The 16185-nt window shown below is 32.5% G+C and overlaps 1 protein-coding gene across 1 annotated transcript in view; it reads left to right on the top strand.

The window, feature by feature from the left end:
• LOC142349137 (uncharacterized) overlaps positions 1 to 16185 on the top strand; it is a 271437-nt gene that overhangs the window by 206634 nt on the left and 48618 nt on the right. Inside the window, exons 15-16 of the mRNA XM_075400552.1 lie at positions 5041 to 5180; positions 13099 to 13243. Coding sequence (XP_075256667.1) covers positions 5041 to 5180; positions 13099 to 13243 — 285 coding nt within the window. The remainder of the gene's footprint in view (positions 1 to 5040; positions 5181 to 13098; positions 13244 to 16185) is intronic.

Here is a 16185-nt window from a genome sequence, read left to right as displayed (position 1 = left end):
AATAGAAAACTCAGAATGAGCAAATATCCAAAAATCAAACTTTTTTTTACAAAAGTGCGTAGTACCAAAGCCAAGAAATCATTGGTTTAAAATAAAACTATAATAAAGATTGGTTCTTGGTTTATTGGAAAGAGGAAGCGATCTATCGTTAAAGAGACCAATCTACAAAATTTATAGAAATAATATAAAAGTGACAAAGCTCAAACACCAACTGATTTTTTTAAAAGAAATGTTTTCAAAAGTTCCAACAAACCATAAGCTTTGAAATTTAAACAAAAAAAGATCTATTTGCAACTGCTCAGGAATTCAGTTATGCTTATTAGTGTTGAAACTAAATCATAGGACGACAAAAAACAGCAAAAAAAAGATAAGTTAGAAATTATACAAACAATTTATCGAAGTGTTGATGCCATTGCATCTGTAATACATTAAAAAACCATAAGAAACTTTAAAACGACGATAACAATTAAGTGATTGCTTTAACCTCTTTGATTTTAACTGGTTCTTCTAGGTAAAGCGTCCTTGTGGAAAAGACAACAAAAAGAACCAAAAATACTCTAGAGTATCGAAAACACAAAATTCTTAAAAAAACACAATTGTAAGCTCCATAGATATCTTTCAAAACATAAAAAACTGCAAAAATAATATCTAGAGCAACAGAAAACTGATTAGCTCTGTCGACAAAAGGATTTAGTTACTTGCTGACAACAAAGATAACAAAAAAAGGGAATAACAAAAATGTTTCCATTAAAAAAAAACAATTGAAAGTCTTTAAAACCGCTAACTATATATAGAAATCCGGAAAATGCTTCAATTAAATAATTGTGGAAGCGTTCAAAACCTTTGATTGTCATAAATATACCAAACGACAACAGAAAGAACGACATTAGTAGACAAAAACAAAAGAAATCTTAATAAACTTTGGGAGAGTGCGGATGCGCAGCCGTTAAAACTATAGGATATCCACTGAAGTCTTAAACAGTTTCTTTTGCGCATTTCTTCAAGGCCAGTTGGAATTATCTTTACTGTGATAAGTTGAAAAGAGAACAAACAACAACGCCAGAAGGAAAATATGTAGAAATTGGGAAATACAAAATTATATTCCTAAAATAAAATAATTGAAAGTAATTAAAAATTTAGCTCTCATCAAAACCACTAAACAGATTCGTTTTAACGTCTATAGAAGTAATTAGGGTTTTTGATTGACAGGAATATGCCGTATGAAAACAAAAAAAACACAATTACAGGCAAAGACAAAAATCCACGTTTTGAGAGAAAGGTTCTGCAGTCGTTGAAACTGTCAGATATTCACGGAAGTCGTTAAAATGTTTTTGTTTTAAGGCCAATTGGAGCTATAATTAATGTTAATAGTTATTAAAGGAATAAATAATTAATTCAAATACAGGAAAACAAACAAAATTTCAAAAAACTTTCATGAAGATTCTTAGTCAGAAAGCCAAAAAACATTACTTGAAAATAAAAACCATTGTAATGAGTATTTTTTTTCACTTGGAAAAAATGTTGTCCTGTTTAAAATGAGACGAAGCTACAGGCGGACAAAATTTATAATTGAAAACTGACAAAATTCAAAACTTCACATGACAAATTTCAAAACTTGACAAAATCTAAAAATTTGTCAAATTAAAAATTGACAAATTTCAAAACTTCACTAACATTCTCTTAAAACAAATACAATTTAAAGTCATAAGAGGCATTAGATAATAACTGAAGACACTGCCTATGCTCACCTGCAGATTTTCAGGATCCAATCGAATCTTTAGTTAATAAAACGTAGTCATAGGGCTGCAAAGAGTATTACAAATGAATCCAAAACAAAAGGAAATCATAAAAAATTTATGAAAACTTATTTTCAAAGCCATAAAAAAGACTTTCTCTGAAGACAATTATATTTTCATGTGGCCTTATTTTATTGTGAATAATATAGATAATCATTGATTGGGCCGTGATTTGATATAATTCAAGTCAGTAATCAACATAAAAAAAAAACAAAACTACGAAAAAAAATTTTGAAAAATTTTTTAATCCGAACAATTATTGATTGGAAGAAACCATTCTGAGTTGACCACTAGCCCTGATTTTTTTCAGCGTCCACCAAAAACAACTATTAGTCCATATATTTGCAAAACAGATTAATTTTTAAATGAATTATTCCAATCAACCACAAACAAAAGAACCACACTTCTTATAATTTTTAGGTTTTTTTCAAAAACCGGCAAAAAATGATTCCAGAAAACTCATACAGGAAGAAAATGTAGAGCTATTTTTTTCACAATTGTGGCAGCAGATTTTAGATCTCTACTTCCTGCAAATTTAAACGAAGCACGAAACAAAAGCTTATTTGGAGCCTTTTTGAGTTAAAAAAAAGTCTCAAATTCAAAAAACCTAGCAACAATATTAATCAAAAAGCTTGGTTAAAACGAAATGGCGAGCCTTCTCTATCCTTAACCGTAAAACCAATAACATTGTTTTGAAAAACTTTAACGAATTTTAGCAAAGTTAACGAAAGTTTGGTCAAAAATGACGGAAAATGTGAATGAAAACAACGAAATTCACTCAGACTTTTCTCAAAAGTTTATACCTCGATAACTGCCCGCAGAATACGAAAATCAAAAAAATCTTTTAAATTCCATATGCTACGCTGGTCGAGCTTTCTAATGATACCAGTCTCTACTATGAATATATCGATCGGCCAAAATTGTCTGAACAAAAAAAACCCATTTGAGCATATAGTTCCTCCCCCCACATTTGGGTCGGAACAAATATCTGTTGAACCTTTGCCTGCTTTATTAAAAAGCAACAATGAGAAAAAATTTTCCAGTTGTCTATTTTTGGTCCTAGGAATATTTCTCGGCAGGGTGTTTAGCCGAAAAGCAACAAAAATGCAATATTTAGCCAATGTTTTCATTCTAGCTGGTGATAAAATTTCATTGGTAGTTAAAGAGTTCGGTTGGCCATTATCTTTGGTGTGCAGCTCGTTATTACTCTATTGAGCCTCTTCTTGGCGGCAACCACCCGCTCTTCCTTGGCGGGGGAAAGATGCAACCATGGCGAGGCAAGTTGATAATACTTTGACGTTTGTGTGTCCATACTAAATCATTTTAAAGTAGCCAGTCACTTTCAATATGACTCTAAATGCTCCTGTTACGTGAATTGTTGGTTAAATTGCTCATTATTTTTGTTTTTAGCTGAACGACTTGTCGGCCAATAAGGCATCAACCATTTTTTTAAAATGAAAGAAATCTTAGTTGTATATTAAAGAGCGTTTAAAAGTTCTCAAAAAATGCCCCAAAAAATTTGCCGGGCCCGAAAAATTAACCCCCGATCAGTGGCCAGGCATACTACCATCGTGCCAAATCTCCACTTATTCATCAACTCTGTCAGCTTTAATTACCGCAAGCTGAGTTTCTACAACAGCTAAAAAAAATTGTTTCACACCCGTTTAAAATGATTATGACAACTGGGATGGTTGAGTAACAGAACATTGATTAGAAAAACTAAAGGTGACCGACTTAATCCTGAAAATTATGGGCCAATTTCTGTTACTCCAGCATTAGCAAAAACTTTTCAAAGACTTCTCCGGGAACACCAAACAGAACATTTAGATAAGAATGTCATTGTTAACAAAATCAGTTCCGTTTCCATAAAAAAGTCGTATCTTCATGAAATATTCGCCCCTACAGAAAAACTAAGTCACTTTCTTGAAGAAAAAGAAATAGTTGTGACAATTTTCTTAAATTTAGCAAAACACTTTGTCTCATCATCCTCAGACATCATCAAAAAAATGGTTTTGATTTTTGAACATAATACAAGATCTTTACTAAATCCGTACCTCACTAATATGAAACCGTGAGTTAAAAATGGAATAATTGCAACAGACGGCAATTTAAGAAAATATGCTATTCCACAAAGTATTCTTTCAGGACCACTAGTTTTCATACTAAAAATAAATGAATTCAGTGAAGCCATGAGGAAAAAACCCACTGTCCTACATTTTGCAGATAGTACATAAACTGTGTTTCATGAAACAATGAACTTTATTTAAAAGTTTGAGCTGAAAAGTTGTAATCTAAACTGAACAATATAGGAAACAAAACATTCTAACTCTAAATGAGGGGAAATATAATGGATTTCAAAATTATTAAGTTACCAACTCCCAATTGTGTTTAATTCAAAAATCACGTATTGAAACCACTTGATGAAAGCGGATGTTTAGAGGCTATTTTTGATACAGTAGTTGACAAACGATAAACCAAATGATGAATCTATCAATATAATGGCAAATGTCACCAGAACAATTTGTTTAGTACGCCATTAACTAACTTTTAAGCCTATAATAAAATTTTTTCAATCACTTGTGATGTTGCGTTTTGAAATTAGTGTCTTTGTTTTTTTTAAATTTTGACCTCATACGCAATTGACAGAATAAACAGACAAATTATATTAAAAAATTTAGTCCAAATCTTAGAGATAAAATTCTTTGTTAAGAAAAAAATTCGACCAAAAAATTAAGACGACCAAAAAATTCAAACTAATTGAAATCATTGAAACTAATGCAAACCAGTTACAATTTGTTATGAAAACTTAAAAAGTAATAACCGCGAAGCGTAATTGATGAGATAGTGGATGTTTTTGACGCTTCAAAATTACTAAAAGAGCAAGGATTACTTAATGAATTTATGCTGCTAAAAAACGGTTCCCTTTACAATGAGAATACCGTCATACAATCTGCGGGCTTTGATCTTCAAGTATTTCTGTGTCCCCCAGTCGAGACCGGACGGTTATCCTGCAAGATCTTGCAAGAATCTTGCAAAAAGGGGTTATCGTGCAAGGTGTTGCAAGGTGAATGAATGCTGAATGAATGCGTTCAATTAGCAATGAATTGCTAATTGATATTTCTTAGGTGGTAATTTCTTTCACCTAATCTGGTTGTTAAGATCTTGCAAGATGAATAGTTATCTTGTAAAGTCTTCATCGTCAACAGCTCAAAATCTTGATTTTATCACTTTGTTATTTGTACAGGTGTTGAGGATGCTGACGGTGACACTCAGTTGGTACGTTTCTGGTTACCAGTTGACACCGAAACATCCCAGTCTGTTCGGATGCTGCTCAGTGGTAATCTGGGAAGGACTGACCAGGACAATGCCACTCTCTATGTCCAGGTATTTTTTCAGGCTTTAGACCACCAACGGTTTTGGAGCTGCAGATCATCTGGAACATTGTGCTAGTCAACTATTTGTCTCTATTTAAACTCCAAGTTTTATTCAAGGGTAACTTTCCTGTTAAATTCCCAGGTTCATGGCCAGAACCAAAGTATCGTCTGAGCAGACCCACTCGAGGGCACAGCAGTGTGTTTCCAGAGGGAAATTACAGGGTCTGGATGGCAGTTCGAGCGCCTTACAGTCTGGACTATGGTCTGGAGATGGTCTGATCCGAGGTCACTTTGGTCTGAAAAATCTGATCATAGGCGGATTCGAGAGCACTTCGGTCTGATCATAACAGCTTCGAGCGCGCTAGAGTCTGATCAGAGGCGGCTTCGAGCGCTGGATAGTCTTATCAGAGGCCAATTCCAGCAAATTATGATTTCAAGTTTTTTTATTTTTCTGACAGATGTCACTGCCAAGAGTCAACAATACAACACTATTCTGGTCAGAGATTCATCGAGAATGTGATGGGTTTATCAAAACCAAGATGTCCAGTTGATAGCAACTGTCGGTTCACTTTTGGAAAGGCCTGTAATAACTGTTGATAGAGACGTTATTATGCAAAGCTGTCAAAGTTCATCTATTCCGTCAAAGACATGAATCAACTCAATAATACTCAATAAATTTTTTCCGGCAATTGGGTTTCCCTTTCATTAGCAATACATTTAGAATTTGCTGAGCCCTAGTTGAATATATTACAGAAAACATCAGTTTTCAAGAAATGAATATAATATAGCGATAAATATATCTGATCATATGGGCACAATGGTTTATATTGAGTCTGATCAGAGGTTAATTGAGGTCTGAAAATTTTGATCAATAATGATCACTTTCAATAATGATTTGAGTTTAACTCTAGATTGAGGTCTGGAGATGGTTTGATGAGAAATTTTTTGGTCTGGAAAGTCCAATTAGAGGCGATTTCGCTCTGGAAAGTCTGATCAGAGTTAATTTTAGTCTGGAAATCCTGATCAGAGTAAATTTCGGTCTGGAAAGTCTGATCAGATAAAAATGGGTGTTTAGACCTCAACCTGCGTTGTGATTGAAACTTCTATCAACTGAAGCAAAGTTATAATTATAAAAGCGGGCGACAGCAGCAATAATCTAAAAAATTCTAAATGACTTTCGAAATTTTGGAAGCAAACAGAAGTCTGGATGTCCAGAGTGAAATCAGTAAAAAGAAAGTACAAAAAAATAACACTTTCTATAAAATCTTCATATGATGATTCAGTACTGAATAAAACATTCTGAAATTAGAATGGCATGAATCAGTAATAAAATACTATGATATGGTACTGGGGACGGAGCATTTAAACTAATGCCTTCAAGCTCAACTATAATCGAGTTTGTATAAAAGAAAAAAACTGCAATGGATTGAAAGAGGTTGATCAAGGTTGATAAAGGTCATATTATTGCACAGGCTGCAAACAAACTAAAGTTATAGTAAAACAGTTTCAATGGGCGAATTATTGCAAACTAAAAATGAAAGCTTTCCTAAGACCGAAGGGATATGAGCAAATTGCAAAAATAGTGCTCTTACTGAATACTGAAAAGTTAATGTTTCAAAATCTATCCCATGTTTGAAAAATCGACAAAAATTTTGAGGAAAATTTCATTTCGTTGTAAAAAAAAACAGAGAAACTTTTGAGTAAAAAAATTTTTGTTCAAATGAGTCAAAAATTGATTTAACAAACTGTTGCCAATCGTTTTTGCCAAACAAATCTAATACCATGGTTTTTAAACAACTGTGGTGTGTCTAAAATAAAGATTACCACAATTTATCTTTAATAAGTTAAGGAATACATTAGAGAGTTACTAAAGTTCTGCAAACTGCAAACTCATAGATAGGGTCAACTTAAGTGACCGCCAACCGCCTAAAACTGTACGCTTGCTGATATTTTTTAGTGTTCAAAATTATCGTCTGAACGAAGTGTTCAGACAACAAATGTTCTCATTTATAAACACGAGATAGCAGCAAAAATCCCAACAAAATTCACACAATTGTTATTGACTAAACAAATCTGTAGACCTAGAATGGACAATAAGTGGATTGGGAAGAGCACGTAGAAAAAAACCCGAACGAAAAAATTGAAAAAGAAGTAGCAAAAATCAAGGTCAAATTGCCACCGATGCTTAAAAATTTGCAATTGAGAAAACAAATTTTTCTTCAAACACCGTTTTCTCGCTCTGCTTTGATATTGGAATGAAACAAAGTCACAGAACAAAACCACTCGATTTTTCGCTCCACTTCCTGATCTCAGTGTGACAAAAATTACTGCAAAAGTCTTAAATTTGCGAGAGCAAATCTTCAAAGAACATAGCAGGAAAAATTTTTACAGCAACTCAAAGCTTCAGAACCTCACAAAAAACGGAAAACGTTGCCTGCAGCATTATATTTTTCTTAAAACATTAACTTTACCTCATCGGATTTGATTGAGAAAATAGTTGTAAATCATTTTCTTGCAAGAAAAATTTCAGCTTTGATATGATTGGAGCAAACTAAAAGCAGTAACAACATCGTTCATTAAAAATTGCCACAAAAACACAATTGTGAAACAATAGCAGCAATGTTTACTAAAAGAAACTTACTGAAATTCTGATACTGCAAACCTTCTTTTTAATGAAAATTTTTTGGTAATGTCGAAAAACAGTCAAAATTATTATGATTGTCAAACAGCGAACCGAAAAATGACAGCACTCTATAATCTCATGAACAAACTCATGATACTGGTCTTTAAAAGCCCAAGCTCCACAATCAACCCTGCGACACGAAAGACACTTTGTGAAAACATAAAGCAGATTTTATTTCTAGAAACTGAACAGAGGAAAAAGCAGTGAATTTGGTACTCAAGAAAACACCTTCATTCAGTTTTGAAACTATAGCAACAAGGAGAAAAAATATTTCTCTCCTGTTGGAGATTATAGAGAGACTGAGTTTAAACTTTAGCAAAAACTAAATTTATCCTGAAGAAGACAGAAGAAGCAGAATGATACTTAAAGGCAAAAACGGTTTAACACCAAGAGATAGATTCCAAGGATCATCGCAGAAAAAATTAATCAGCAAATTCTCAGTGCTGCGTTGTATTAAATGCAACTTCAAAATATTGCAGTTTTTAAAAATCTAAGAAAAAAAGATAAAATCTGTAATTTTTTGAACAACTGACCAGAACATGGCATATAAAAGTACAGAAATCGGAAGAACGCTGAAATGATGCGTGATAGAATGATGCGTGAAACAGGGTCATGTTCCTGTTTTGAGGAAATATTGGACGTAGAGTTCAAAGATACGAAACCATAGAAAAATTGAGAAAAAACCCCAATTTTTTTAAATAAAGCACTATTTAAAAAATCAATTGAAATTCAGAGACTCAACAGAAACAAATAATTCAAATAATTCAACAAAATTGAAATCCCACACAATCCAAAAAAAACTTTTCTAGTAACTAAAGCCAAAATCGGACGAAATATTGGACAAACACTGCCAAAATCGGGTTAGCATGTGTTTAATTTTATAAAAACAAAGATACCTGAGGTTATAAAGAGGCATTGGATGCTTAAGTTATCATAAAGAAGTTGCCATATGCGCAGATTGTTAAAAAAAATCAGCTCAAAAATTCGGAAGTAACGAAATCAAAGAGTAAAAACCCAATAACATCCAAAAAATGAGATACATGAGCCCCATTTTACTACTGAAACGCTTTGTTAGGCTCTCAAAAACAACGTGGTATCCACTTCAGAGGGTCACTTTTTTATAAGGCATTTATTTGGAATCACTTTCAAAAAAAATTACAACCAAAAGTCTAAGCCATTTGGACCAAAAAACGGCTAAAAACGGTTATCAATGTGCGTCATTCTGTCAAAAACCATTTTCAAATTCAAGTCCTTAAAAATCATCCCGAAAAATCATAATCATCCCTCGCTGGAAAAAAATGGTTCACATGGAGAAAATTCTCAAGAAAAACAATACTCCTCTTCGAGTCGTAAACAGATATCGCCCCAACACAGTTAAAATTATTTGAAAATTAAAATTCAATTAAAATTCCAAAAAACTAGACAGAAGTGAGATTGAGTACACAGAGCGAAGCAAATTCCAGAATTGTCACCATAGTGTTGGCAATTTATGAATATTATATGCTATATGACCTGCTGTATTTTGTACCCGCTTTGAGTAAAAAATAACGCCAAATTATGAGTGATTTTGATTTTCTATGCTAAAAATATGTTCCTGATTACGGCGTGTTAATTATACTTAGTTCATGCATTGATCTGATTAACCATTCAATTATCAAGTTTGCTTTTCAGAGGCATCTGTACTATAATCAAAAATTTTGATTTTGTTATTAAATATTAGTGAAAGGTCCCAAATGTCCTCGATTAGAAATCCTTTTCGTGAAAACAAAAACAGATCAAAATACTCTAATGAAGTTAGTTTGTGTTTGACAGTAAAATCTTGTCTGTAATATAGAACTGATTTTGCTAGAAATTTTAAAATGCAAGAGAACAAAAAAAATGACAAAATACAGAGCATTAGCAAAAAGTTAATTACGTTTTATATTTTTAACATTTCTAATATCTAAAACTATCTTTGTATTAACATTCAAACAATAAAACGGAACCCTTTTATCGGATTATTGGAACGTCTGTTCAGTACAGTTGCTGGCATTACTTCAATTTTCAAGTAGCCAAGCAGAAATCTCTACAATTTTTCAAATTTCAAAACTTTCTAAAGTGAATAGTTAGCTGTATAAATTTTAAACTTTTACAATTAGATGTTCCTCGGAGTGCAATTTTGTAAACATCCATATACAATGCAAATTTTTGGTTCAAGAGCAAAAATTCTTCCTGAATACCTAAAAACTTTTCACTTGAAACCCACTTTTCAAATTTGAAACAAACTTTCACTTGAAACAAACTTTCGAATCTCTAAAAATAACTTTTCACTTGAAACAGATGATAACAACATATATCACCTGTATTTTTTGCTTCACGGAGACCTGGTTAACGAAATTTGAGGAGGAAAATTTCTGAAATCCTCTCTTAGACGATTATGTATGCTTGCGCAACGACAGGTTAGTATCGACGTCTGACAATAAGAAAAGGGGGTAGAAGTTATGGCACTAGTTCCCCAACATCTGTCGCCAAAAATAAGGCATGATCTAAACAAATTTAGCCCACAGTTTGAATCGATCTGGATAAATCTCATCATCGCAAATAAAAAACAAGTATTACTAAATATTTTATACTGCCCGAATAAAAAACAATCTAGCTTGTTTTTAAATGAATTAGCTTTAAACCTTGACTATGCTACCACTGAAAATAAGCAGATGATTGTGACAGGCAATTTCAACATTGATTTTTTTAAAAAAAAAAAGAGAACGAGAAACACTGTGTACAGTAACTACACATTATGGACAACAGGTTCAGAATAACGAAGAACCAACAAGAACATCCAACGACTCAAAAACTCAAACCTTAATTGATTATCTCATATGTGAACCCAGCTTATTCGAAAAGGTTTTCGCTTGTGATACTAGCCTAAAAAGTAACCATTTTGGTTGTTTAGGAATTTTTAACTGCTATGCAAAAACAAAACAACACCGATTGATTAAATATATTCATGACAAGAGCAACTATAAAAAATCAAGCTACCAAACATCTGTAAGGGACTTAAATTGGACTTTTGTATAACAACAACTTGAAACCATCTCAAACGGTTGAAGTTTTTGATTATCTTCTAGCTCAAGTACTAAATCACCATGCGCCTCTCAAAATATGCTATAAACGAAACAATAAAAATAGTTTTCAATTGGCTGATAAATGGTTAACTAGAGAAACTAAGTCTCTTATAATTTCCAGAGACATTTTTTTAAACGACGAAAACTACAGAACATTTTTTAAACTAAAGCAAAATTTTTCAAAACCTGGAACAAATGATTCCAACAAATTTTACGCAGATCTCATTGAAGCTGCCGCAACGAACACGCAAAACTGGCAACTGATAAATGAAATACGGAATCAGAGAAAAACGAAAACGGACAACAAAGGTTTGAGAAACGTTTTCGGAGACTACATAACGGAGATTATAAAAATGGCAAACCTTCTTAATTTTCGATTTTCTAAACTTGGCCAATACAAAGGACCAAAGGTTTACAGGGCCCTTAGAGAGAAAAACAACCTTTCTAAACGAACATTCAGTTTCCGTTTTGTCACATATAAGGAATGTCACGACGCCTTACGTCATCTCAAGGTAAGTAAACCACAAGGCCCTTCATCGATACCAGCATGGGCACTTAAAGATGCAGCGTCGGAACTTGTTCCACAGCTTTCATTCATGAAAAATCAATCCACCAAAGAACTAATTTTTCCAAAATCTTTAAAGAAAGCCATTTTAATACCACTTTTCAAAAAAGGAGACACCGAGGATCCAGACAACTATAGACCAATCTCACTCACACCATGTATATCAAAAATTTTTGAAACTCTTCTCAGAGACCAAATTGTAGATTACTTATGGTGTGAAAAGCTGATCACCAAAACGCAATATGGATTTAGAAAAAGATTTTCAACCACAGATGCAATCACGTACTGTACTGAGTTTATACGATCAGAAACTGATAAAAGTAAATATGTATCTGCTGGCCTACTGGATTTATCCAAGGCTTTTGACTCTATAAACCACAAAATTCTTGATGAAAAATTAGATATGTTAGGTTTTAATACATCGTCTAGGCTATTAATTAAAATTTTTCTGTCTCATCGCGAGCAGCAAGTAAAAATACAAAAAAATTTTATCAGATCCATTTAACTCACAAGAGGAATTGCTCAAGGAACGGTCATTGGTCCACTGCTGTTCAATTTATACATAAACGACATGCATAAATACCTTGACAACGAAACAGAGCTTGTTCAATATGCAGATGACACAATCGTTCTCACATCCAATACCTCAATCTAAGATAGCAAAAAAATTAGAAATGGAAACACAAAAGTTAATTACCTTGTTCCAATCAAATGAGTTAAGTCTCAATGCCTCTAAAACAAAGTTCATAGTCTCTAGAAAAACAAAACGAACTGCCAATACACAAATGGTTGTTGACAATGTAGTCATTGATGAAAAAGAGGCGATCAAATACTTAGGCGTCCACATTGATAGATAATTAACTTTCCAAGAAGAAACAAAACACATACTAAAAAATGGCTGCCGGTATTAAGACTATTTATACAATAAGAAGAACAATTCCAGACAATATGAAAAAACTCATTCTCAACGCATTAGTGTTGAGTCACATACATTATTTAGCAACTATCATTCAGTCTATCAACCATAATCTTGTTCTAACACAGGACAGACAACTTAATTGGGCAGTTAAAGCTAGCTTCTTTAGGAAAAAGTTTTATTCATCTAGAGATCTGAAACTAAAGCAAGAAATTCTACCTAATCATTATTTTTTGAAATTAAAGCGAATTAATTACATCTGGAAGATTAAAACCAACCAACCAACCAACAAACCAACCAAATCTTTAATCATATTTTTGAGGAATTTAAAGGAGACCCTTGCATGCAGTTATCGGATTGTTTTTCTTGGAAACATGTAAGGTTTAAAAACTAACTTTTCTTGGGTTCCAATTCGAATAAATATTTTTTTTTCAGTAATGACATTGCTATTATTATTGATACTTTGCACTGCCATTTTGTTTTGCGCAATCTACTTATTTGTTTTTGCACAGCAATAATGGATTGAATTCAGTGTTCTTTTTTTTGAATACTTTCTCTTATTGCGATAATCCCAGTAGCTACAGACCAGATAAATTTTCATAAAGAGAATGAAAGAAACCAAATTAGTTCTCCGACGATAGCAAAAAAATTTTTATTTAGGGAGCAGACTTCGACAGTTCCGACGAGTACGACACTCTGTTGCACTTCCTCGTGGCGCAGACAACTTACAGCTTCACTCTTAGTGGGTCTGATTCGGATCTGGGGGTCCAATCCCTCGAAAGTACCCCAATACAATTCACAACGCGTGAGTTTTCATTGGTGGGGTGGGGGCGGGCGTACTGCAATTGTTTGAATCCGCCAAAGATTATCGCATAGTTTATATTACTTTGATACTTTTATATCTCCTTGTATAAACTGTTAGTGAATTCTTGAATTTTAGAAGAAGTTAGTGTTCTTTTTGTGGTTGTATCTATTAGTCTCAATTATGACAGAACCCATTGGTTTTCTATTAAGGCAATAAAAAAGATTATTTTCTGCTTCCAGAAGATAGCTTATTGTCTTATTGACTTACACAATAAGTTTTTCAGACATTTATTTGTCAAATTTTAAATTCTGCACTTATTTGTTGTTTCTTGTGCTATTGGTGAGACTCAGTAATCACTGGTCCCATTGCCTCTCTAACGAGACATTATGAAGTACATTTGATAATTTATTTTATAGCTTATGTTTCATGAGTGTGTCATTATGTGTTATCATGAAACCAACTGATTTTTCGAAATTCAACCGTCTTTTTGTATTTTTGTGACTAAGTATTATGACTAAGTCTCATTTTGACTGGTCCGATTATCTTTCTATGGAGGAAAACTTGAAATTAGTGAAAAAAAATCTAAGTCGATAGCTAAAGATTTTTATGACTATTGACATTATATATGTTATCAAACCAAATAAAGTTTGATTTCTTTTCTATTTATATCCTTTCGTTAATATTTTTTTTTGTTTTTCGAAAATTCATTGATACGTATTTGAGTTTTTTTTAGTTGCTCGTATTTGCTGTCTTTTTTTTTGTTTTTCTTGATAAAAACCGGTCTCATTGGTCATATATTCAGGCTTAATCTAATCTTTTTCAATGTATCTGGGTGTAGTTAATGTTATCTCAGACTGGAACGTCACTTGCTTTCGAGCAGTTATCGTCATTTTATTGAACCTTGCAATCATTTCATGTGTATTATGTCACTTTCTGTTTTAGTTGCAATAATTGTCTGCTTTAAAAAGCTCACTGACATGATGTCTTTAATGTTTTACTTATAATTACAGGTGTTGTCTAAGCTTCCAAGCAACTAATTTTCTTCAAAAACAATTTGTTTTTATCACAGTTTTTACTTTCTGTTACCTTGCTTTTTGGTACGTTGGTAGAGCGTAGTGTGCACACTTAGTCACTTAGATAACAAATTTTGTTCGATGATTTTGACACGGCTGTATTTTTTCAGGAAAAAATTATAAGCAAGTACTATTAAAAGCTGTTATTAATAGGCTACATCTGGTGAAAATAAGACAATAAATTGTTTCGTTTTTGGACTGTAAATCAAAACTTTACCTGCTATCATTTTTGAAATCTAGTCACAGACTTAAAAATGACCAGATCTTTCAAGTGGGGTGACCAAAACAGACTGCAGTGATAATTATAATTTTGTCTGAAATGTAAAGATAACAGATAGTCAGGTCTCAAGTTCTTTTAATTCCTAGGATTGTTGTTCAAAACTTCTCCTGATATGTATACTTTAATCAAAACTTCATCTTCAAAATGAGTTTCAATATTAATTAGGATGAGAAAAATTTATATCATGAAAAATTTTCCACAGAAATAATTGAAATTGTATTTTTTGGCCTTTTTGACCATGTTAAGTCATATCATGTTATCAGAAGTTCTGTGGAGATCAGTTGTTGGAACCTCTTTATATATAAAATTTTGGTAAAAAGTAGTTGAAGATGTTTTGAAATGATGGCTCTTAGTTTTTTTTTTCAAGCACTCTGTATTATTTACGTTCGGGAAACCGTTCAGTGAACAAAAACTATGTGTTTCAATCCGTATGATGAGATGACTTGCTTGCGGTTGCAACGTAAAAATTTTTCAAAAAACCTATCAATTTATTTGTTTCATTTCGAATTGTCGCTCCCACAAATTTTACGATAGTAATGAACACATGGCCTAAACTGAAGAAAACAGAGTCGATTCCGAAGCCTTCGGTATGTATTTTATATTTTTAATTCCTCCGACAAACATATCTTTTGGTTTTGCTCAATGTATGTTTTTCACTTATTTAGCATTCTGCGGGAAATTTTTTCTTCACTATTCAAATCCATAATTTTGCTATTTCTGCGGTTAATACTTCTCTATCTCCAGGACCCAATAATTAAACTGTGCTAAGCAATGATTTTGACTCATTTTTGTCACATCTGTGATAAATAAATGAAGCCTAGAGGATCAATTACAATTAGTCAAGATAACATGGTGTTCTGATATTAGCCACTGAACCTAGTTGCGAACAAAAATAATGAGAGGTTTGACCATCAAAGTAAGACTATCTGTTCTATTTTTTTTCCAGAACAAAAACTAGAAAACTTATATTGAAAAAAAAGGATTGCAGGTAGAAGAAGGAGGTCTTAAAATTGATATCTGCTGAATGATTTGCAAATAGTTTAAACTTAAGCGTCTAATTTATTCTGAGTGAACGCTGATGACTGTCAGATGAAATTTTTTGTCTCATGGAAACAAACTGTACTGAAATCTTTTCTCCAATTTTCTTAAGTGCTTAGTTTCAATCGATTTCTTAAAATTACTCATGCTCAAATAGAGTGAAAAAAAGGTTAGTAAAAGTGGAACCATAATGTTAGCGTTTTTGGTCATTTCATATTAGCCCAAAAATTTGTAGAATAATTACTAAGAGATTATTCGATGAGAGGAAATAACAAAAAATTCTAACTGATACTGAGGGTTTCGGGAAGTTTTCAATGTGGTTTGCAATTCGTATTTTTTTGCTAAGAAAGTTGCTCAAAACTATTCATTGATAGATCTGTCACTAAATAATTTGAAAGTTAGATAAATAATGTTTATATAACATTTTAAACTTGTAATATTTAACCCCTGGGTTATTTTTTCAATTTACTTGTTTAAAAAAATAAAGAAGTTTTGATGAAAAGAAAGAAGATGAACAAAATTTATCGGCTTTTTTTTAATAAAAGGAACTG

Source organism: Convolutriloba macropyga, chromosome 11 (assembly GCF_964194025.1).
Source record: "Convolutriloba macropyga chromosome 11, txConMacr16.3, whole genome shotgun sequence".
Lineage (NCBI taxonomy): Eukaryota > Metazoa > Xenacoelomorpha > Acoela > Convolutidae > Convolutriloba > Convolutriloba macropyga.
This window is presented reverse-complemented; position numbering and strand designations above follow the sequence as displayed.